Source organism: Sphaeramia orbicularis, unplaced genomic scaffold (assembly GCF_902148855.1).
Source record: "Sphaeramia orbicularis unplaced genomic scaffold, fSphaOr1.1, whole genome shotgun sequence".
Taxonomy (NCBI): domain Eukaryota; kingdom Metazoa; phylum Chordata; class Actinopteri; order Kurtiformes; family Apogonidae; genus Sphaeramia; species Sphaeramia orbicularis.
In genome coordinates this window covers 423,105-446,531 of record NW_021941486.1, presented here as the reverse complement: position 1 = coordinate 446,531, position 23,427 = coordinate 423,105, and the positions used below count along the sequence as shown (strand labels likewise).

At 42.9% G+C, this 23,427-nt stretch overlaps 2 protein-coding genes across 2 annotated transcripts in view; one reads left to right on the top strand and one right to left on the bottom strand.

Annotated features, from left to right (window-relative positions):
• Positions 1-273: 273 nt before the first annotated feature.
• On the bottom strand, positions 274-19,149 carry LOC115415953 (gamma-aminobutyric acid receptor subunit alpha-2-like). Its single transcript, XM_030129635.1, is given in 10 exon segments — positions 274-546; positions 548-687; positions 1,180-1,292; positions 1,295-1,381; positions 3,105-3,257; positions 6,173-6,296; positions 6,710-6,729; positions 7,958-8,040; positions 8,965-9,185; positions 19,096-19,149. Coding segments are annotated over 10 exon segments (1,179 nt in total). The 3' UTR covers positions 274-362.
• Positions 19,150-19,168: 19 nt separating this feature from the next.
• Positions 19,169-23,427, top strand: part of LOC115415952 (gamma-aminobutyric acid receptor subunit alpha-2-like) — a 32,477-nt gene continuing 28,218 nt past the window's right edge. The window contains exon 1 of the mRNA XM_030129634.1: positions 19,169-19,847. Coding sequence (XP_029985494.1) covers positions 19,169-19,847 — 679 coding nt within the window. The remainder of the gene's footprint in view (positions 19,848-23,427) is intronic.

Genomic DNA, 23,427 nt, shown 5'->3' with positions numbered 1-23,427 from the left:
GGTACCCAAACCGCTCCTATTTAAACCAGCCTAACCCTTACCCTAACCCTTACCCTAACCCTTAACCTAACCCTTACCCTTACCCTAACCCTTAACCTAACCCTTACCCTAACCCTTAACCTAACCCTTACCCTAACCCTTACCCTAACCCTTAACCTAACCCTTACCCCAGCGCTTACCCTAACCCTTACCCTAACCCTAGCATTAACCGTTACCTTTACCCTAACCCTTACCCTAACCCAAACCTAACCCTAGCTCCAGTGAACCCTGGAATCATCAGCTTTAGTGGGAGGAGTCAGCAGCATTCTACTGCCCTCAGGAGCACCATCAGAATCCCTGAATCAGGTCCAGGTGTCTGGGTTTCAGTGGACCGGGTCAAGGTCTTTAATGACAGGTTCCCGGTTCAGGTACGTGGCCCAGTAGACCAGGTTGAAGCTCCCGAACAGCACTGGGAACATGATGCGGGAGATGCGGTCGATCTTACTGACGCTGTTGAAGCTTTTCCTTTGGGCTCCGGTTTGGTGTCCACCGGGGTGTGGTTGGGGTCTGAGGGGACACATTTGGATGGGTCTAAGGGGACACATTGGAGACACTGGGTAAAGGTGAGTCCTTCAGGATGTTGGGGGCGTAGTTGGCAACAGCAACGGCGTAGGCGTTGTTCTGCTTCAGGACGGAGGATTCCTTCTTCTGCAAAGACAAAGACAAACAGTCAACACCTGGACAAAGACCAACGGTCAACACCTGGACAAAGACAAACGCTCAACACCTGGACAAAGACCAACAGTCAACACCCTGGACAAAGACAAACGCTCAACACCTGGACAAAGACCAACGGTCAACACCTGGACAAAGACAAACGGTAAACACCTGGACAAAGACCAACGGTCAACACCTGGACATCTGCAGGACCAGTACTAGAGTGGTTCCAACAGACAGAGTGTCTGTCAATGTGTCCTTTAACACAGAACACAGGAACTGTCCTCCAGGGTTAGGGTTAGGGATAAGGGATAAGAGTTGGGGTCTTCCAGGGTTAGGGTCAGTGTCCTTCAGGGTCAGGGGTCAGTTTCCTCCAGGGTTAGGGTTAGGGTCCTCCAGGGTTAGGGTCCTCCAGGTGTTAGGGTTAGGGTCCTCCAGGGTTAGGGTTTGGGGTCCTTCAGGCTTAGGGTTAGGGTCCTGTACCTTATCGGGGACCACACTCTTGCCGTCCCAGGCCCATCCTCGTTTGGTGAAGTAGTTGACGGTAGCGAATTCGATCAGTGCACTGAAGACGAAGGCATAGCAGACTGCGATGACCAGTCCATAGCGGTGGCGTAGGCCACTTTAGGAATGGAGTTCCGAGCACTGATACTGAGGGTGGTCATGGTCAGAACTGTAGTGACACCTGGAAATGACCAAAAACAGGGTCCAGTTAGTTTGGGTCTACAACAGACTACAGGGGGAGGGGGGGTTAGGGTTAGGGTTAGGACACTAGACACTAGAGTCTGTCTGTGGGACTATGGGACACAGGTTCTGAGGTCTGAGGAGGTCTGATGTGGATCTGACACTGACAAACATCACAACACTGTGAGTCCAAAAACAAAAAGACATGAGGGAGATTCAGATCTACTGCACACAAACGCTGCAGCTCCACTACGTGGAACTGACTCGACTCGACTCGACTCTGGTACCAGGTCCTATTCCAGACCCTTTCCACTCTGGTACCAGGTCCTATTCCAGACCGGTTCCACTCTGGTACCAGGTCCTATTCCAGACCCTTTCCATTCCAGATCCTCCCTCTTTCCAGTCCCTGGTCGTCATAGCGATGCGGTGCGTTCCTTCTGTGTGCTCTGCTCACAGTTGCTGTTAAACTCACTGGTTGCCTGTTGTCTGGTCAAACTCCTGCTGAATGTTTGCGTCTGAACCTCCTGGACAAACCATGGTGTAGTTTTACAGACTGTCATCATGTGGATTCACCTACTGACAGATTTACTGGAAAAGGGCGGGGCACACACACCACTCTGACCAATCAGAGGTCTGCAGTGTTTACACAGTGTCACCTTTAGTACCTGGTCCACAGTCCTGGAACCTCAGCAGAGGAGAGACCAAAAAACTAGGACCAGGTACCAGATTCCCAAAAACTAGTACCAGGTACCAGATTCCCAAAAACTAGTACCAGGTACCAGATTCCAAAAAACTTGTACCAGGTACCAGATTACTAAAAACTAGTACCAGGTACCAGATTCCAGGTCCTTTTTTGTAATGGAAACGCAACAAGGCCGAGTGGAGTGGAGTGGATACCTCCTAGTGCAACCTCTGCATTAGTGGCTCCAGTGTCCTCAGATCTGAACCAGTGTTCAGAACTCAGAGCTCCTCCTTCAGCCTGAACTCTGTGCATGTGTGGATCCACTCTGTCTGTTTAAATCCAACAGTTTCCAGGTTGTTCCATACACAGAAACAGCTGAATCTGGTCCCAGTCATGTGTCTGTCCAATTAGATTCAATTCACATCTATATTAGTTGAGTTCAAATTTTAAATGTGTGGGAAATGGGATTTTCAAAGTTCAGTGTAAATGTCCACAGAGTCCACATTCCACAGTGGATGTGGACAATTTAGTTCCAGAAACAAGAGATTGTTCTAAGCTACAGGTGGATCCAACTGGAAGAGAATCAGAGTTGTTTGGAATTTTGGATGAATTTTGGAAAACTGTAGATGTTGTGACCTTGCTGTGACCTTGAACTTTGTCCTACTGGGACCAAAATGGACTGGGTTGGTCCCAGGGCCTAGGCCTATCTGTGGGGAAGATTTGGGAAAGATGGGTGGAAGAGTTTTACACTGAAGATGAAAACAAACAAACAAACAAACAAACAAAGTACAGTGATCCCCACACCTACTGGAGGAGGAAACCAGGACGTCACAGTTTACTCTGATCATTTGACTGAACTCTTCCTTGATTTAGACCAACACGAAATATTAGCAAAACAAACCAAGATACCAAGAGTGAAGCAGTTCTGGACAGGGAACGAATGAATGAATGAATGAATGAATAGAACAGGATAAATGCAGCTCAGATCTGAGGAGGTGTCCATGACACCGCTCATGAGTCCTTGAACATGTTCCAGACTCACCAAACACCGTTCTGGCCGGAACTGATTCCCGATTGAGCCAAAAGGAAACCTGTGAGAGGATGACGGTCATGATGCAGGGCAGGTACGTCTGGATCACAAAGTATCCGATCTTCCTCTTCAGATGGAAGTGTGCGGTCATCACCGTGTATTCACCTGAGGACAAAGAAACATGTGAGGACTTCTGTTAAGAACCCACAGAAGAACCAGGCAACATGGAGGAACTGAAGAACCCTGAGTTTATGGACCTGTTAAGGCAGGGGTGTCAAACGTGTGGGCCAGGGGCTAAATGTGGCCCCCCAAAGGGTCCAGTTCAGCCCCTGGAATGTTTTTGTCAAGTGCAAAAATTCCACAGTCTTGAATATAACTCAGCCAAAAAAAAAAAAAATAGCTTGAATTAAGGAAAAAATCTTGAATTAAGCAAAAAAAAAAAAAAAAAAAAATCTTCAATTAAATAAAAAAAATCTTGAATTAAGCCAAAAAAAATCTTAAATTTAGCAAAAAAATCTTGAAGCCAAAAAAAAGAAAAAAAAATCAATTAAGTTTAAAAAAAATCTTGACTTAAGTAAAAAAAAAATCTTCAATTAAGTAGAAAAAAAAAACTAGTATTTAAAATTTAAATTTTTGTCTTTGTTTAAGTGCAAAAAAAATCACATTAAATGGTGAAACTCTTTCCATTTCCAAACTCTCCTGTACCAATAAAATGTGACTAACCTGAACAAATGTGTCCAACCTGAAATGTCTGTATTAAATTCAGTCCAGTTTGAACTCTTTCCTTCCTGTTCCTCAGTGTTTAGTGTCTTTGCAGATCTGATCCAGAATGCACATGGACTAATGAGAAGTGGAGGAAGAAGACTGAGAAAATTACACTACATTTTCTTACAATTTTTTATTTAAATTTAATTTTTTTCAGGGTTTCTTTCTTTCTTTATTTTTTTGATAGTTTATAAAAGTATTTTCATAATTTAATGGGTTGTTTTTACACTAAAACAAAGACAAAAATTGTCAGTTGTCATTATTTATAGGTTATTCTGTTTTTATTTTTCTGGTTCGGCCCACTGCAGATCAGATTTAGCTGAATATGGAAGTGAACTAACAGGAGTTTGACGGCCCTGTGTTAAGGACTAAACCCACCAACGCAGTCTGAACCCTGTTAGCATCCGCTAGCATCAGTTAGCATCAGTGTCAGTTTAAGAAAATAAATGGACGTCACACATTCCTCAGTTCAGGTTGAGGGTCCACCATGTGAGTGTTCACTGTTCAGGTGAGTGAGACTAAAAGACCCCAACTCCTCTGAGAGTGGAGGAGGTTTGGACTGACACCAGTGGCACCACACTGACCAGTGGACTGACCATGTCCGAACCTTTAGTCAGATGTGCTAGTTGTGTTTCAGTCAGTGTGGATTACCTCCACCCACAGTAGTACACGATGCAGTACCAGTTAACACCACTGGGCGGTGCTCTCCTTTTGTGTTGGTACTCCAGGTACCACTCTTGTATCTTCTTTTCTTGACTCTTATAAAGTCAGTACTATGGACGGTAGAGAAGACAACGAGCGAACAAAGGTTGTATTGTTTAATGCCAGTGTTTTCGTACACGTTGTCTACCTGAAAATAAATGCACCACTGTGTCGCCTACATTCTAACTTTATTCTGGACTCATGCTACTAGCACCTGTGGATTAGCTTCTGTCCCATTCCACCTTAAACTGGTTCTCAGTCTTTTTTTTTTTACTCGTACTAGATCAGGGGTCGGCAACCTTTAACACTCAAAGAGCCATTTTGACCCAGTTTCCATGGAAAAGACAACAATGGGAGCCACAAACACTTTTTGACATCTGAAATGAAGATTTTAGCCTATATATACCGTAAATTCCGGACTATAAGCCGCTACTTTTTTCCCACACTTTAAACACTGCGGCTTATACTCCAACGCGGCCTATACAACGATTTTACCGGTACCACAGCTTGGTGCCACCGCAGCGCACCTCGGGGCCAACGCTAGGTGCCGTTGCACCGCCGTACCATGGCTCGGCTGAGGCACCACCGCGGTGGTGCCTCAGCTCGAGGTGCCGGTGGTGCCGCGGCACCGGTGGCACCCAGTTGTGGCACCGCGGTGCCATGGCACCTGACACCGAGCAGTGGCACTGCGGTGCAACGGCACCTGGCACTGAGCCCTAGTACTGCAGTGCCACGGCACCTAGTGTTGGCCCCTGGTGCCGCGGCACCTTGGTCGTGCCCTGGCACCTGGCATCATTAAATGTTCTATTTTCTTCAGATATTTTTCTTTTCTTAGATTTCTCCATACTTGGCCTACCAGGGGTTGAAAGTCTCGATAAATGTACGGCGTTTTGGCGGGCTGTCGGAGAGTGTGACGCATATTTTGAGAGACGAAAAATAATACTACACATATATATATATATATATATATATATATATATATATATATATATATATAATATATAATTTTATTTTAATATTTCGAGATCACAATAATCTTACAATTTACAACTACAATTAAACAAACAAACAAACACAAATAAAATACTTTGTTCAGATATTGTGCAGTTTTGGTGTCGCAGGACATTCCGCACATGCCGGCTGTCGGCTGACACGTCAAGTGCTGTCAAACGTCTGTGAAGAAGGCGAATGCTGATCACCGAAATTGCACAAGGTCTGAAGAAAGAAGTTAAAAACTTCGACTTAATAAGAAGACATGATACACGTTTTGGAGACAAATAACATACACTTCAATCGGACACTTATAATTTATTTTTCCAAGCCACGCAGAGCCGCAACAGAAGGATGAAAGAGCCGCATGCGGCTCCGGAGCCGCAGGTTGCCGACCCCTGGAGTAGAAGAACGCGGTGTGTTGACGATGGCTTCTCATTCGGTGCTGTGAGCTTTTACGCAGAGGACACGTGACCTTCAGAAGCTACAGATGAAACCAAGTCCAAAGGTCAAAGGTTGACCCCATGTTCCATACAGCTGTGCTTATTTACTGAAAACACAAAGGTCATAGGTCAGTTGACTGTTTTTGGTGTGTGCTAATGGAGGGCATGATGGGAACTGACCGGTGCTGGACTTGATGGTCTCCTGGCCCACGGTCTGACCCACCAGGTCATACTGGTTCAGTCTGGACCCATCTGCAGCCACATCCACAGACTGGGAGGCGTTACGAGACCAGATGTAGGTCACCTCTGTTTAGTGTAGGCATCTGAAGGACAGAAACAAGACCACATATGAAGACCAAGACCAGGACCACATGAAGACCACATGAAGACCATATGAACCCAAAACCAACACAGACCACATTCAGACCAGATGTAGGTCACCTCTGTTTTAGTGTAGGCATCTGAAGGACAGAAACAAGACCACATATGAAGACCAAGACCAGGACCACATGAAGACCACATGAAGACCATATGAACCCAAAACCAACACAGACCACATTCAGACCAGATGTAGGTCACCTCTGTTTTAGTGTAGGCATCTGAAGGACAGAAACAAGACCACATATGAAGACCAAGACCAGGACCACATGAAGACCACATGAAGACCATATGAACCCAAAACCAACACAGACCACATTCAGACCAGATGTAGGTCACCTCTGTTTTAGTGTAGGCATCTGAAGGACAGAGACCAGGACCAAATGACAGACCACCAGACCAAGACCACATGAAGACCACATGAAGACCACATGAACCCTAAACCAACACAGACCACATTCAGACCAGATATAGGTCACCTTTGTTTTAGTGTAGGCATCTGAAGGACAGAAACCAGACCACATATGAAGACCAAGACCATATGAAGACCACATGAACCCTAAACCAACACAGACCACATGAACCCTAAACCAACAAACACCACATGAACCCTAAACCATCACAGACCACATTCAGACCAGATACAGGTCACCTCTGTCTTAGTGTAGGCATGTGAAGGACAGAAAAGGGGACACAGATGAGAGACCACCAGACCAGGACCACATGAAGACCACATTCAGACCACTTAAACCCTAAACCAACACAGACCACATGAAGATCACATGAACCCTAAACCAACACAGACCACATGAACCCTAAACCAACACAGACCGCATTCAGACCAGACTGGACCTGGTCTTTAGTTCTGATGTGGGTTTGCAGTCTTTCTCAGTCCTGTCTAACCCTAACCCTGGTCCCACACATGGGTCTAAGTACAGATAGAACAGACCAGAAGATGAATGATCTGTTATGACGTTAAAGATCATTTAATATCTGATAGAACATTTATATCAAACATTTACTACCTTTAGTACCTGTTAGTTTAACTTTAACCAGTGGTTCAGTTTAACTTTAACCCCGTGGTTCAGTTTAACTTTAAGCCTGTGGTTCAGTTTAACTTTAAGCCTGTGGTTCAGTTTAACTTTAAGCCTGTGGTTCAGTTTAACTTTAACTCCGTGGTTCAGTTTAACTTTAACCCTGTGGTTCAGTTTAACTTTAACCCCGTGGTTCAGTTTAACTTTAAGCCTGTGGTTCAGTTTAACTTTAACCCCGTGGTTCAGTTTAACTTTAAGCCTGTGGTTCAGTTTAACTTTAAGCCTGTGGTTCAGTTTAACTTTAAGCCTGTGGTTCAGTTTAACTTTAACCCCGTGGTTCAGTTTAACTTTAAGCCTGTGGTTCAGTTTAACTTTAAGCCTGTGGTTCAGTTTAACTTTAACCCCGAGGTTCAGTTTAACTTTAACCCCGTGGTTCAGTTTAACTTTAACCCCGTGGTTCAGTTTAACTTTAACCCCGTGGTTCAGTTTAACTTTAACCCCGTGGTTCAGTTTAACTTTAACCCAAATGTACTTGAGTCAAAGCAGAACTTACAGCTGCCAAACTTCAGTGGACAGGAGTGTGAGTCCATGGGGAAGTCCTCCAGATGCATGGGACACTCAGCCTGGACGGTCAACCTGCACATACACACATACACACACACACACACACACACACATACACACACACAATGAAAATGATCATCATGGTCTGGTCTATTGTCTGGACGTCTGTGACAGTTCTCAGGGACTTTAATCTGAGGTCGTCCTAACCCTTCAGATGTGGGACAGTTGGACGTATGTACCTCATGGACAGTTGGACAGTTGGACATGTGTTGGTATCTCATGCTGTTGGTGTGTTGGTACCTCATGGTGTTGGTGTGTTGGTACCTCATGGTGTTGGTGTGTTGGTACCTCATGGTGTTCGTGTGTTGGTACCTCATGGTGTTGGTGTGTTGGTACCTCATGATATTCATGTGTTGGTACCTCATGGTGTTCCTGTGTTGGTACCTCATGGTGTTGGTGTGTTGGTACCTCATGGTGTTCCTGTGTTGGTACCTCATGGTGTTGGTGTGTTGGTACCTCATGGTGTTGGTGTGTTGGTACCTCATGGTGTTGGTGTGCTGGTACCTCATGGTGTTCGTGTGTTGGTACCTCATGGTGTTGGTGTGCTGGTACCTCATGGTGTTGGTGTGTTGGTACCTCATGGTGTTGGTGTGCTGGTACCTCATGGTGTTGGTGTGTTGGTACCTCATGGTGTTGGTGTGCTGGTACCTCATGGTGTTGGTGTGTTGGTACCTCATGGTGTTGGTGTGCTGGTACCTCATGGTGTTCATGTGTTTGTACCTCATGGTGTTGGTGTGCTGGTACCTCATGGTGTTGGTGTGTTGGTACCTCATGGTGTTCATGTGTTGGTACCTCATGGTGTTCATGTGTTGGTACCTCATGGTGTTCGTGTGTATGTACCTCATGGTGTTCATGTGTTGGTACCTCATGGTGTTCATGTGTTGGTACCTCATGGTGTTGGTGTGTTGGTACCTCATGGTGTTGGTGTGTCGGTACCTCATGGTGTACAGCAGGGTTCCGTCCTCCATGATCCTCAGCAGTTTGTTGGGCATGGTCATGTTGTGTGCCACGCTCTTCTTTCCGTTGTGGAAGAAGGTGTCGGGGGTCCAGATCTTACTGGCCATCAGGTTATTCAGAGGAAGGATGTTCATTGGACCGTGGAACTTCAAACGCTCGTCCTTCCAACTCTGACGGAAGAACACATCCACTGTGTACTCCTGGGGGAAGGGGGGGGGGGGGGGGAGAGGAGGGCAGAGAGAGAGAGAGAGGGAGAGGGAGGAGGGGGAGGGGGGGGGCAGAGAGAGAGAGAGAGAGAGAGAGGGAGGAGGGCAAAGCGAGAGAGAGAGAGGGAGAGGGAGGAGGGGGAGGGGGGGAGAGAGGAGAGAGAGAGGAGGGGGAGAGGGAGGAGGGAAAAGAGAGAGAGAGAGAGAGGGGGGGGAGAGGGGGGACAGAGAGAGAGAGGAGAGAGGGAGGAGAGAGAGAGAATGAGAGAGAAAGAGAGAGGAGGGGGGGGGGGTGTTAGAGTTATTCTATTCTACCCTTCCTTTGATATTTTTTCTGTATCTGTTCTAGATGGAATAGATGTGTGTATATTTGTTCTAGATGGAACAGTTCTGTGTATATTTGTTCTACATGGAACAGATCTGTGTATATATGTTCTAGATGGAACAGATGTGTGTATATCTATTCTAGATGGACGGGTTCTGTGTATATTTGTTCTAGATGGAACAGTTCTGTGTATATTTGTTCTACATGGAACAGATCTGTGTATATATGTTCTAGATGGAACAGATGTGTGTATATCTATTCTAGATGGAACAGTTCTGTGTATATTTGTTCTAGATGGAACAGATCTGTGTATATTTGTTCTAGATGGAACAGATCTGTGTATATATGTTCTAGATGGAACAGATGTGTGTATATCTATTCTAGATGGAACAGATCTGTGTATATATGTTCTAGATGGAACAGATGTGTGTATATATATTCTAGATGGAACAGTTCTGTGTATATTTGTTCTAGATAGAACAGATGTGTGTATATCTGTTCTAGATGGAACAGTTCTGTGTATATTTGTTCTAGATGGAACAGTTCTGTGTATATTTGTTCTAGATGGAACAGATCTGTGTATATTTGTTCTAGATGGAACAGATCTGTGTATATTTGTTCTAGATGGAACAGATCTGTGTATATATGTTCTAGATGGAACAGATGTGTGTATATCTGTTCTAGATGGAACAGTTCTGTGTATATCTGTTCTAGATGGAACAGATCTGTGTATATTTGTTCTAGATGGAACAGATCTGTGCATATTTGTTCTAGATGGAACAGATCTGTGTATATTTGTTCTAGATGGAACAGATCTGTGTATATTTGTTCTAGATGGAACAGATCTGTGTATATATGTTCTAGATGGAACAGATGTGTGTATATCTGTTCTAGATGGAACAGATCTGTGTATATTTGTTCTAGATGGAACAGATGTGTGTATATATGTTCTAGATGGAACAGATCTGTGTATATTTGTTCTAGATGGAACAGTTCTGTGTATATTTGTTCTAGATGGAACAGTTCTGTGTATATTTGTTCTAGATGGAACAGATCTGTGTATATTTGTTCTAGATGGAACAGATCTGTGTATATTTGTTCTAGATGGAACAGATCTGTGTATATATGTTCTAGATGGAACAGATGTGTGTATATCTGTTCTAGATGGAACAGTTCTGTGTATATCTGTTCTAGATGGAACAGATCTGTGTATATTTGTTCTAGATGGAACAGATCTGTGCATATTTGTTCTAGATGGAACAGATCTGTGTATATTTGTTCTAGATGGAACAGATCTGTGCATATTTGTTCTAGATGGAACAGATATGTGTATATTTGTTCTAGATGGAACAGATCCGTGCATATCTGTTCTAGATGGAAAAGATCTGTGTATATCTGTTCTAGATGGAACAGATCTGTGTATATTTGTTCTAGATGGAACAGATCCGTGCATATTGTTCTAGATGGAACAGATCCGTGTATATTTGTTCTAGATGGAACAGATGTGTGTATATTTGTTCTAGATGGAACAGATGTGTGTATATTTGTTCTAGATGGAACAGTTCTGTGTATATTTGTTCTAGATGGAACAGATCTGTGTATATCTGTTCTAGATGGAACAGATCCGTGCATATCTGTTCTAGATGGAACAGATCTGTGTATATCTGTTCTAGATGGAACAGATCCGTGTATATTTGTTCTAGATGGAACAGATCCGTGCATATTTGTTCTAGATGGAACAGATCCATGTATATTTGTTCTAGATGGAACAGATGTGTGTATATTTGTTCTAGATGGAACAGATGTGTGTATATTTGTTCTAGATGGAACAGTTCTGTGTATATTTGTTCTAGATGGAACAGTTCTGTGTATATCTGTTCTAGATGGAACAGATCTGTGTATATTTGTTCTAGATGGAACAGATGTGTGTATATTTGTTCTAGATGGAACAGTTCTGTGTATATCTGTTCTAGATGGAACAGATGTGTGTATATTTGTTCTAGATGGAACAGATGTGTGTATATTTGTTCTAGATGGAACAGTTCTGTGTATATTTGTTCTAGATGGAACAGATCTGTGTATATTTCTTCTAGATGGTACAGATCTGTGTATATCTGTTCTAGATGGAACAGATCTGTGTATATTTGTTCTAGATGGAGCAGATGTGTGTATATTTGTTCTAGATGGAACAGTTCTGTGTATATTTGTTCTAGATGGAACAGATCTGTGTATATTTGTTCTAGATGGAACAGATCTGTGTATATTTGTTCTAGATGGAACAGTTCTGTGTATATTTGTTCTAGATGGAACAGATCTGTGTATATTTGTTCTAGATGGAACAGATCTGTGTATATTTGTTCTAGATGGAACAGTTCTGTGTATATTTGTTCTAGATGGAACAGATCTGTGTATATTTGTTCTAGATGGAACAGATCTGTGTATATTTGTTCTAGATGGAACAGTTCTGTGTATATTTGTTCTAGATGGAACAGATCTGTGTATATCTGTTCTAGATGGAACAGATCTGTGTATATTTGTTCTAGATGGAACAGATGTGTGTATATTTGTTCTAGATGGAACAGTTCTGTGTATATTTGTTCTAGATGGAACAGATCTGTGTATATTTGTTCTAGATGGAACAGATGTGTGTATATTTGTTCTAGATGGAACAGTTCTGTGTATATCTGTTCTAGATGGAACAAATCTGTGTATATTTGTTCTAGATGGAACAGATGTGTGTATATTTGTTCTAGATGGAACAGATGTGTGTATATTTGTTCTAGATGGAACAGTTCTGTGTATATTTGTTCTAGATGGAACAGTTCTGTGTATATTTGTTCTAGATGGAACAGATCTGTGTATATTTGTTCTAGATGGAACAGATGTGTGTATATTTGTTCTAGATGGAACAGTTCTGTGTATATTTGTTCTAGATGGAACAGATCTGTGTATTCTAGATGGAACAGATCTGTGTATATTTGTTCTAGATGGAACAGATCTGTGTATATTTGTTCTAGATGGAACAGTTCTGTGTATATTTGTTCTAGATGGAACAGATCTGTGTATATTTGTTCTAGATGGAACAGATCTGTGTATATTGTTCTAGATGGAACAGATCTGTGTATATCTGTTCTAGATGGAACAGATCCGTGTATATTTGTTCTAGATGGAACAGATCCGTGCATATTTGTTCTAGATGGAACAGATCCATGTATATTTGTTCTAGATGGAACAGATGTGTGTATATTTGTTCTAGATGGAACAGATGTGTGTATATTTGTTCTAGATGGAACAGTTCTGTGTATATTTGTTCTAGATGGAACAGTTCTGTGTATATCTGTTCTAGATGGAACAGATCTGTGTATATTTGTTCTAGATGGAACAGATGTGTGTATATTTGTTCTAGATGGAACAGTTCTGTGTATATCTGTTCTAGATGGAACAGATGTGTGTATATTTGTTCTAGATGGAACAGATGTGTGTATATTTGTTCTAGATGGAACAGTTCTGTGTATATTTGTTCTAGATGGAACAGATCTGTGTATATTTCTTCTAGATGGTACAGATCTGTGTATATCTGTTCTAGATGGAACAGATCTGTGTATATTTGTTCTAGATGGAGCAGATGTGTGTATATTTGTTCTAGATGGAACAGTTCTGTGTATATTTGTTCTAGATGGAACAGATCTGTGTATATTTGTTCTAGATGGAACAGATCTGTGTATATTTGTTCTAGATGGAACAGTTCTGTGTATATTTGTTCTAGATGGAACAGATCTGTGTATATTTGTTCTAGATGGAACAGATCTGTGTATATTTGTTCTAGATGGAACAGTTCTGTGTATATTTGTTCTAGATGGAACAGATCTGTGTATATTTGTTCTAGATGGAACAGATCTGTGTATATTTGTTCTAGATGGAACAGTTCTGTGTATATTTGTTCTAGATGGAACAGATCTTTGTATATCTGTTCTAGATGGAACAGATCTGTGTATATTTGTTCTAGATGGAACAGATGTGTGTATATTTGTTCTAGATGGAACAGTTCTGTGTATATTTGTTCTAGATGGAACAGATGTGTGTATATTTGTTCTAGATGGAACAGATGTGTGTATATTTGTTCTAGATGGAACAGTTCTGTGTATATCTGTTCTAGATGGAACAAATCTGTGTATATTTGTTCTAGATGGAACAGATGTGTGTATATTTGTTCTAGATGGAACAGATGTGTGTATATTTGTTCTAGATGGAACAGTTCTGTGTATATTTGTTCTAGATGGAACAGTTCTGTGTATATTTGTTCTAGATGGAACAGATCTGTGTATATTTGTTCTAGATGGAACAGATGTGTGTATATTTGTTCTAGATGGAACAGTTCTGTGTATATTTGTTCTAGATGGAACAGATCTGTGTATTCTAGATGGAACAGATCTGTGTATATTTGTTCTAGATGGAACAGATCTGTGTATATTTGTTCTAGATGGAACAGTTCTGTGTATATTTGTTCTAGATGGAACAGATCTGTGTATATTTGTTCTAGATGGAACAGATCTGTGTATATTTGTTCTAGATGGAACAGATCTGTGTATATATGTTCTAGATGGAACAGATGTGTGTATATCTGTTCTAGATGGAACAGTTCTGTGTATATTTGTTCTAGATGGAACAGATCTGTGTATATTTGTTCTAGATGGAACAGATCTGTGCATATTTGTTCTAGATGGAACAGATCTGTGTATATTTGTTCTAGATGGAACAGATCTGTGCATATTTGTTCTAGATGGAACAGATATGTGTATATTTGTTCTAGATGGAACAGATCCGTGCATATCTGTTCTAGATGGAAAAGATCTGTGTATATCTGTTCTAGATGGAACAGATCTGTGTATATTTGTTCTAGATGGAACAGATCCGTGCATATTTGTTCTAGATGGAACAGATCCGTGTATATTTGTTCTAGATGGAACAGATGTGTGTATATTTGTTCTAGATGGAACAGATGTGTGTATATTTGTTCTAGATGGAACAGTTCTGTGTATATTTGTTCTAGATGGAACAGATCTGTGTATATCTGTTCTAGATGGAACAGATCCGTGCATATCTGTTCTAGATGGAACAGATCTGTGTATATCTGTTCTAGATGGAACAGATCCGTGTATATTTGTTCTAGATGGAACAGATCCGTGTATATTTTTCTAGATGGAACAGATCTGTGTTAGCTTGTTCTAGATGGAACAGATCGTGTGTATATTTGTTCTAGATGGAACAGATCTGTGTATATTTGTTCTAGATGGAACAGTTCTGTGTATATTTGTTCTAGATGGAACAGGTCTGTGTATATTTTTCTAGATGGAACAGATCTGTGTATATTTGTTCTAGATGGAACAGATCTGTGTATATTGGTCTCTAGATGGGAACAGTTCTGTGTATATTTGTTCTAGATGGAACAGATCTGTGTATATTTGTTCTAGATGGAACAGATCTGTGTATATTTGTTCTAGATGGAACAGTTCTGTGTATATTGTTCTAGATGGAACAGATCTGGTGTTATTTGTTCTAGATGGAACAGTTCTGTGTATATTTGTTCTAGATGGAACAGATCTGTGTAATTTGTTCTAGATGGAACAGATTGTGTATATTTTTCTAGATGGAACAGTTCTGTGTATTCTGTTCTAGATGGAACAGATCTGTGTATATTTCTTCTAGATGGTACAGATCTGTGTATATCTGTTCTAGATGGAACAGATCTGTGTATATTTGTTCTAGATGGAGCAGATGTGTGTATATTTGTTCTAGATGGAACAGTTCTGTGTATATTTGTTCTAGATGGAACAGTTCTGTGTATATTTGTTCTAGATGGAACAGATCTGTGTATATTTGTTCTAGATGGAACAGATCTGTGTATATTTGTTCTAGATGGAACAGTTCTGTGTATATTTGTTCTAGATGGAACAGATCTGTGTATATTTGTTCTAGATGGAACAGATCTGTGTATATTTGTTCTAGATGGAACAGTTCTGTGTATATTTGTTCTAGATGGAACAGATCTGTGTATATTTGTTCTAGATGGAACAGATCTGTGTATATTGTTCTAGATGGAACAGTTCTGTGTATATTTGTTCTAGATGGAACAGATCTTTGTATATCTGTTCTAGATGGAACAGATCTGTGTATATTTGTTCTAGATGGAACAGATGTGTGTATATTTGTTCTAGATGGAACAGTTCTGTGTATATTTGTTCTAGATGGAACAGATCTGTGTATATTGTTCTAGATGGAACAGATCTGTGTATATTTGTTCTAGATGGAACAGTTCTGTGTATATCTGTTCTAGATGGAACAAATCTGTGTATATTTGTTCTAGATGGAACAGATCTGTGTATATTTGTTCTAGATGGAACAGATGTGTGTATATTTGTTCTAGATGGAACAGATGTGTGTATATTTGTTCTAGATGGAACAGTTCTGTGTATATTTGTTCTAGATGGAACAGTTCTGTGTATATTTGTTCTAGATGGAACAGATCTGTGTATATTTGTTCTAGATGGAACAGATGTGTGTATATTTGTTCTAGATGGAACAGTTCTGTGTATATTTGTTCTAGATGGAACAGATCTGTGTATATTTGTTCTAGATGGAACAGATCTGTGTATATTTGTTCTAGATGGAACAGATCTGTGTATATTTGTTCTAGATGGAACAGTTCTGTGTATATTTGTTCTAGATGGAACAGATCTGTATATATTTGTTCTAGATGGAACAGATCTGTATATATTTGTTCTAGATGGAACAGATCTGTGTATATTTGTTCTAGATGGAACAGTTCTGTGTATATTTGTTCTAGATGGAACAGATCTGTATATATTTGTTCTAGATGGAACAGATCTGTATATATTTGTTCTAGATGGAACAGATCTGTGTATATTTGTTCTAGATGGAACAGATCTGTGTATATTTGTTCTAGATGGAACAGATCTTTGCTCTTGGTTGATGGTGTGATGTGTGTGTGTTGTGTGGGCGGGTTCACATCTGTCAGTCAGATCCAGCTATTCCCAGAGGCACCTGTCACTCACAGTTTATGTCAACCCCCCCCCCCCCCCCAGTAAACAGTCTGTGCATATGTTAGGGCCTTTAACTGAAGCAGAAGATCCATCCTTTAACCCGGACTGAAATTGAACCACACTGGACTAAAGTTAAAACTGAACCACACTGGACTAAAGTTAAACTGAAACACACTGGACTAAAGTTAAACTGAAACACACTGGACTAAAGTTAAACTGAACCACACTGGACTAAAGTTAAAACTGAACCACACTGGACTAAAGTTAAAACTGAACCACACTGGACTAAAGTTAAACTGAACCACACTGGACTAAAGTTAAAACTGAACCACACTGGACTAAAGTTAAACTGAACCACACTGGACTAAAGTTAAAACTGAACCACACTGGACTAAAGTTAACTGAAACACACTGGACTGAAGTTAAACTGAACCACACTGGACTAAAGTTAAAACTGAACCACACTGGACTAAAGTTAAAACTGAACCACACTGGACTAAAGTTAAACTGAACCACACTGGACTAAAGTTAAAAAAAAAAAAAAAAACTCCTTTTCCTCCACTGTCACCAGAAATGTAGCTGGGATAGGCTCCACCCCCTGTGACCCCCCCCCCCCCCCCCCCCCAAAGTATAAAGCGGTTCAGAAGACAAATGGACTGGGACTAAACCTGGGACTAGGACTAAACCTGGGACTAAACCTGGGACTGGGACTAAACCTGGGACTGAGACTTAACCTGGGACTAAACCTGGGACTGAGACTAAACCTGTGACTGAGACTAAACCTGGGACTGAGACTAAACCTGGGACTGAGACTAAACCTGGGACTAAACCTGGGACTGGGACTAAACCTGGGACTAGGACTAAACCTGGGACTAAACCTGGGACTGGGACTAAACCTGGGACTGAGACTTAACCTGGGACTAAACCTGGGACTGAGACTAAACCTGTGACTGAGACTAAACCTGGGACTGAGACTAAACCTGGGACTGAGACTAAACCTGTGACTGAGACTAAACCTGGGACTGAGACTAAACCTGTGTCCATGTGTTGTTCTTATTGGTGTGTGTTAAACTCAGACAGGACATGTTGAATCTGTCCAAATCACCAGGTCCAGCAGCAGGAGGACACTCCCTCATCTGTCAGACCACTTCCTGTGGACCCTGTGGACCCCCCCACACACACACACACACATACAGATCCATGGTGTGCAGGTCTGATGCAGACAGGACTTCCGACAGTAAATAATAGATCAGTCCATCAGTGGGTTCTTCTTCTTCTTCTTCTTCTTCTTCTAAATGTCCTGTTTCAATCACAGCTCCTTCTATTCCTGCACTTTATTTAATATTTGAACACAGATGGGGAGTGGGGGGTTGGAGGGGGGTGGGGCTTTCATTGTGATGAGAGAATGGAAGGAAGCTTTTAAGGCAGAAAGCACTCTAAGCATATATATACACACACACACACACACACACACACACATATATATCTCAGGTGTTTGTGTCAGACTGAAGGTGAAGCCCATCTTCTCCTAAAATGACTCCCAGTAAATGCTCAAATCTGTTCAGTTGTTTTCATTTCATTGACTCCAAATGTGTTGGAACACGTTCATCTCTCAGACCAGTTGGTTCAGAATCAGTCTGATCCCAGATCAGTGGACTGGATGTTGTTCACTTCTCCTCCATTCCCGTGTCTGTGTTTGTTCATTCCATCTCTGCTCAGTGCATTTGTCCGTAGACGCTCAGCGTCCATGCACTTCAATGGGACTGAGTGGAACTGCTGGAAAAAACCACTACAAACTGGACCAGCACTGGACACATGACACCTGTCGTCCCGCCCCCGGATGCTCAGCGTCTCTGGGGGCGAACGGAACTGTGGGCGGAGCTCGGCCGGGCCGGACACCGAGCTTCCGCGTGCCGATCGGAGGACGGGTCCAAAGGCTGAATGCGGTTTGATTGACAGCTGTTTTCAGATCTGCTCCTTCACTGACACAGTTCAGTTTAATACCGTCACACATTCTGCTGTGAAATCACAGAAACCAAATGAACTGTTCATTTACTGACCTGGAAGAAAACACAACCACTGGACTAACTGGTACACTGGACTGAAGGGACACGTTTTCTTGTTTCAGTTCCATAATTTCATCATTTCTTGTTCAGTTTAATTTGGTGTTGTAAATAGTTAAATCAGTCAGACTGTTGGTTAGGTCAGACTGAACTGGTCTACATGATGGAAGACAAAGATAAAGGAACAGAAGGTTGGCCACGGCCAACAACAACAACAACATGAGCCGTGTCTTCAGTTTGCTGCTCCAAGCCTGTAATGGTCCACGCATCAAGACAGCCCTGGTCAAAGACTCTGATGGTAACCTCATAACGACTGAAAACAAACCGCCTCGAACGCTGGAAAGAACACTTCAGCCTCCTCCTGCAGCGCGGTACCATCCCAGCTGATCCCACCATGCTACCGGCCACAAACGCTGCAGCCCCTGGTGACGCCTGTAGGACAGACCCTGTCACACCCGAGGAGTCAGAGCTGCCGTGAAAAAACTCAACAACAGGAAGGCCCCCGGCATCTGTGCAGTAACCGCTGAGATGGACAGCATCGTTGAGTGGCTTACCCAAATTCTGAACCAGGTGTGGGAGACACAGAGGCTTCCCAGCACCTGGACCAGAGGACTCATCCTACCCTTCTGGAAACACAAGGGTGACCGGCCAGTCTGCAGTAACCACCGAGGCATCACCCTTCCATCCATCCCAGACAAGGTCTTCACCAGGATCTTACTCACCTGTGTTCTCCCAGCCATCAGAAGCAGCCGCCGTCCCCAACAGGCTGGCTTCATGCCTAACCGCCCCACAACAGACCACATCTCCACTGTTCGCCTGCTGATAGAGAAGACTTATGAATTCTGCAAAAATCACAATCTTTACATCGGGTTCACAGATCTGAAGGCTGCCTTTGACACCGTCTACCACGCTTCACTGTGGAACCTCCTACAGGCCCTTGGAGCACCATCTAAGATCGTTGCCCTGTTCAAGCTGCTTTACAATAACACACAGAGCTGTGTCCGAATCCATGGCAAACACTCAGACTGGTTCTCCATCTCCAGTGGCGTTCTCCTGGGCTGCGTGGCTGCTCCCGACCTCTTCAACTGTATCACTGACCATCTGATGACCAGGGTTTGTGAGAGGGTCCCCAGAGTGTCTCTAGGCAGTTACCACCTGACTGACCTGGAGTACGTTGATGACACCATCCTGTTCAGCACATCCTACAGTCAGCTGACAGATGCTCTGGGCAGATACAGTGAAGAGGCAGAGAAGCTTGGCCTCCAAGTGAACTGGACAAAAACCAAGTTCATGCATGTCGGTGATGGGCCAGATCCACCTCCCTTGCAGCTTGGTAATGACATTGTAGAACCTGTCACGAGCTTTGTGTATCTGAGGTCCATGGTGACAGACAACAGGGACCTAAAACCAGAGATTACCTGCAGAAGAGCCCTGGCAGCATCAGCTCTGCAGTCTCTCTGGAAACCACTCTGGTGGCACCAGACCATCTCACATAGGACGAAGCTCCTGATCTACAACTCTGCCGTCCTCTCCATCCTGCTCTATGGCTCAGAAATATGGCCCGTAAACAAGACTCTGGCTGCCAGAATAGATGGCTTTGATAGCAGGGCTCTCAGAACCATTGAAAACATCAGGTGGCCCCAGTGGGTTTCCAACGAGGTGCTTGGAGCCCGCACATGCCAGCCCAAAGTATCCAGCCTGGCCGTGCAATGTCGCACCCGCTGGTTTGGTCATGTCCTCCGCCTCCCTCCTGACCATCCAACAAGAGCCATCCTTCAGTTTGACCCGAAGGCTGGATGACGACCACGAGGCGAGCCCCGCACCCGATGGCTCGACCTCATTGCGGGCGACCTCCAACAACATGGAATTACCATGAAGGACGCAGAGCAGCTGGAGCAAGACCACCAGCCATGGAAAACACTGGTTCACCTGGTCGGCCCAATGCACCGGGACAGGACACCCGCCCCATGGCAGGAGTCCTAGTAGTAGTGTGTGTGTGTGTGTGTGTGTGTGTGTGTGTGTGTAAATATATATATATATATATATATATATATTATATATATATATATATATATATATATTTATATATATATGAGAAAAAGAAAAAGGAACTAAAGACGCTGTTCAACGCAGAACTTTAAATCCACTCCAGTTCCACATGGACATACGAGGGCTGTTCAATAAGTTCATGGCCTCACCCAGAAATACTGGTTGTTCTAATACAGGATGTTACATTCTTTCGTGATGGGATAGTGATGCTTGAACATCGATGGACCAAGTGCATTGCTGTAAATGGAGATTATGTTGAAAAATAAAATATAAATTATCAGTCTGTGTTGTTCTGTTCTGGGTGAGGCCATGAACTTATTGAACGGCCCTCGTACAGACCCGGTCAAAATCTTCAGACCAGTTGAAAAATAGCTAGAATTTACCTTTTGCACATTTGGATCTTAATGAGGTTTTAAGTAGAGCTACAATATACAAAAGCAAGAAGGGGGAGTGAGACAAAAAGCACTTTGAAAAAGTCATTTATTGAAACAACAAGTAAACTGAAATAGGCTGTTTATCAGCTGATCAGAAGTTTAAGACCACAGGCTATAAAAGCCAAAATCTGCTCCAAATTCTCCTTTTCTGTCGGGCATTCACACGGTCATGCCCTCCTGATGGCTAAAGCTCAGAAGCTTTCTCTTCTTGAACGTGGTCGGATCGTCCAGCTGCATAAGCGAGGCCTCTGGCAGCGTGCCATTGCTGCTGAGGTTGGACGCAGTAAGACAGTCATTCTACATTTTTGGACAGATCCTGAGCATTATGGAACAAAAAGTCAAGTGGTAGACCCAAAAAAATGACACCTGCGCTGAGCCGGAGGATCCGACTGACTGTCCGTCAGGACACAGGGCGGTCCTCCACCCAAATGAAGGCCCTTACTGGTGCCGACTGCAGCGCAATAACCATCAGACGGCATCTGCGGGAAAAGGGTTTCAAAAACAAAAAAACAATTCAAAGACCTCGTCTCCTCCAACGCCACAAAACTGCCCGTTTAGACTTTGCCAGGAGCATCAAACATGGGACACTGAAAGGTGGAAAAAAGTTTTATTCTCTGATGAGAAAAAATGGAACCTTGACGGTCCAGATGGCTTCCAACGTTACTGGCACGACAAGGAGATCCCACCTGAGATGTTTTCTACCCGGCACAGCGGAGGGGGGTCCATCATGATCTGGGGTGCTTTTTCATTCAGTGGAACACTGGAGCTTCAGGTGGTGCAGGGTGGTCAAACGGCGGCCGGTTACGTGCAGATGTTGCAGCGGGCGTCCCTCATGACTGAGGGCCCTGGTCTGTGTGGGAACAGCTGGGTTTAAAAACAGGACAACGCTGCAGCTCACAATGCTCGCTTGACCAAGGACTTCTTCAGGGAGAAGAACATCACTCTTTTGGACCATCCCGCATGTTCCCCTGATTTAAATCCCATAGAGAACATTTGGGGATGGATGGCAAGGGAAGTTTATAAAAATGACCATCAGTTCCACACAGCTGATGCCCTTCGTGAAGCCATCTTCACCACTTGGAGCAATGTTCCCACCAGCCTCCTGGAAACACTGGCATCAAGCATGGCCAAAGGAATTTATGAAGTGATTAACAAGAACGGTGGAGCTACTCATTACTGAGTCCTACTGAGAACATTTTTTGTTCTGGTTTGGAGAGTTTTTTGTCATTTTTTGAGCGATGGTCTTAAACTTTTGATCAGCTGATAAACAGCCTATTTCAGTTTACTTGTTGTTTTCAATAAATGACTTTTTCAAAGTGCTTTTTGTCTCACTGCCCCTTCTTGCTTTTGTATATTGTAGCTCTACTTAAAACCTCATTAAGATCCAAATGTGCAAAAGGTAAATTCTAGCTATTTTTCAACTGGTCTGAAGATTTGGATCAGGTCTGTATTAAAGGAGCGCACACTGACCTGAAATATGAAATAACAGCTGATAGAAGATTTAAAAAAAACACCAAATCTGATGTGAACCTGAAGAACCAGACTGCAGACCCTCCTCCATCAGTCCAGTCCAGTCCAGTTTGGACCAGACTGCAGACCCTCCTCCATCAGTCCAGTCCAGTCCAGTTTGGACCAGTTCAGTCCAGTCCAGTTTGGACCAGACTGTAGACCTTCCACCATCAGTCCAGTCTAGTTTGGACTAGTTCAGTCCGGTCCAGTTTGGACCAGACTGCAGACCCTCCTCCATCAGTCCAGTCTGGACCAATCCAGTCCAGTTTGGACCAGTTCAGGTTCAGGTCAAAGACACCAACGAGGAAAGAGATGGAGAAAAGAAGACAGAGTTTACAGACTAAGAACTACAGCAGAACTGAAGAGTTAGACTGGATCTGTCTGTCTGTGTCTGTCTGTCTGTCTGTGTGTGTGTGTCTGACAGACAGACAGACACAGACAGACACACACAGACACACACAGACAGCTCCATCAGTCCAGTTGTTTGATTGAACAGCTGTTGGACGACCATGTCCTGGTTTTCTGTGAATCTGCTCTAATGTGTTTGTATTTGATGGTTCATATTTTTATTCTATGGATGTTTGTTTTTTCCTGTATTTTGTCTGTTTTTACGTCTGAACAGATGCAGTGAAATTTGATCTAATGCTATTTCGATGCGATAAGTCGGTCAGTAATGCTAATGCTAACAGTGCTATAGTCCATGTATTCCTGTGGTTTCACTGGTCAAACTCCCACACTTAGCTGCAGTTGTCCCTTTGTCTACAGTGTGTCCACCAGCTGGAATCAGTGCACATG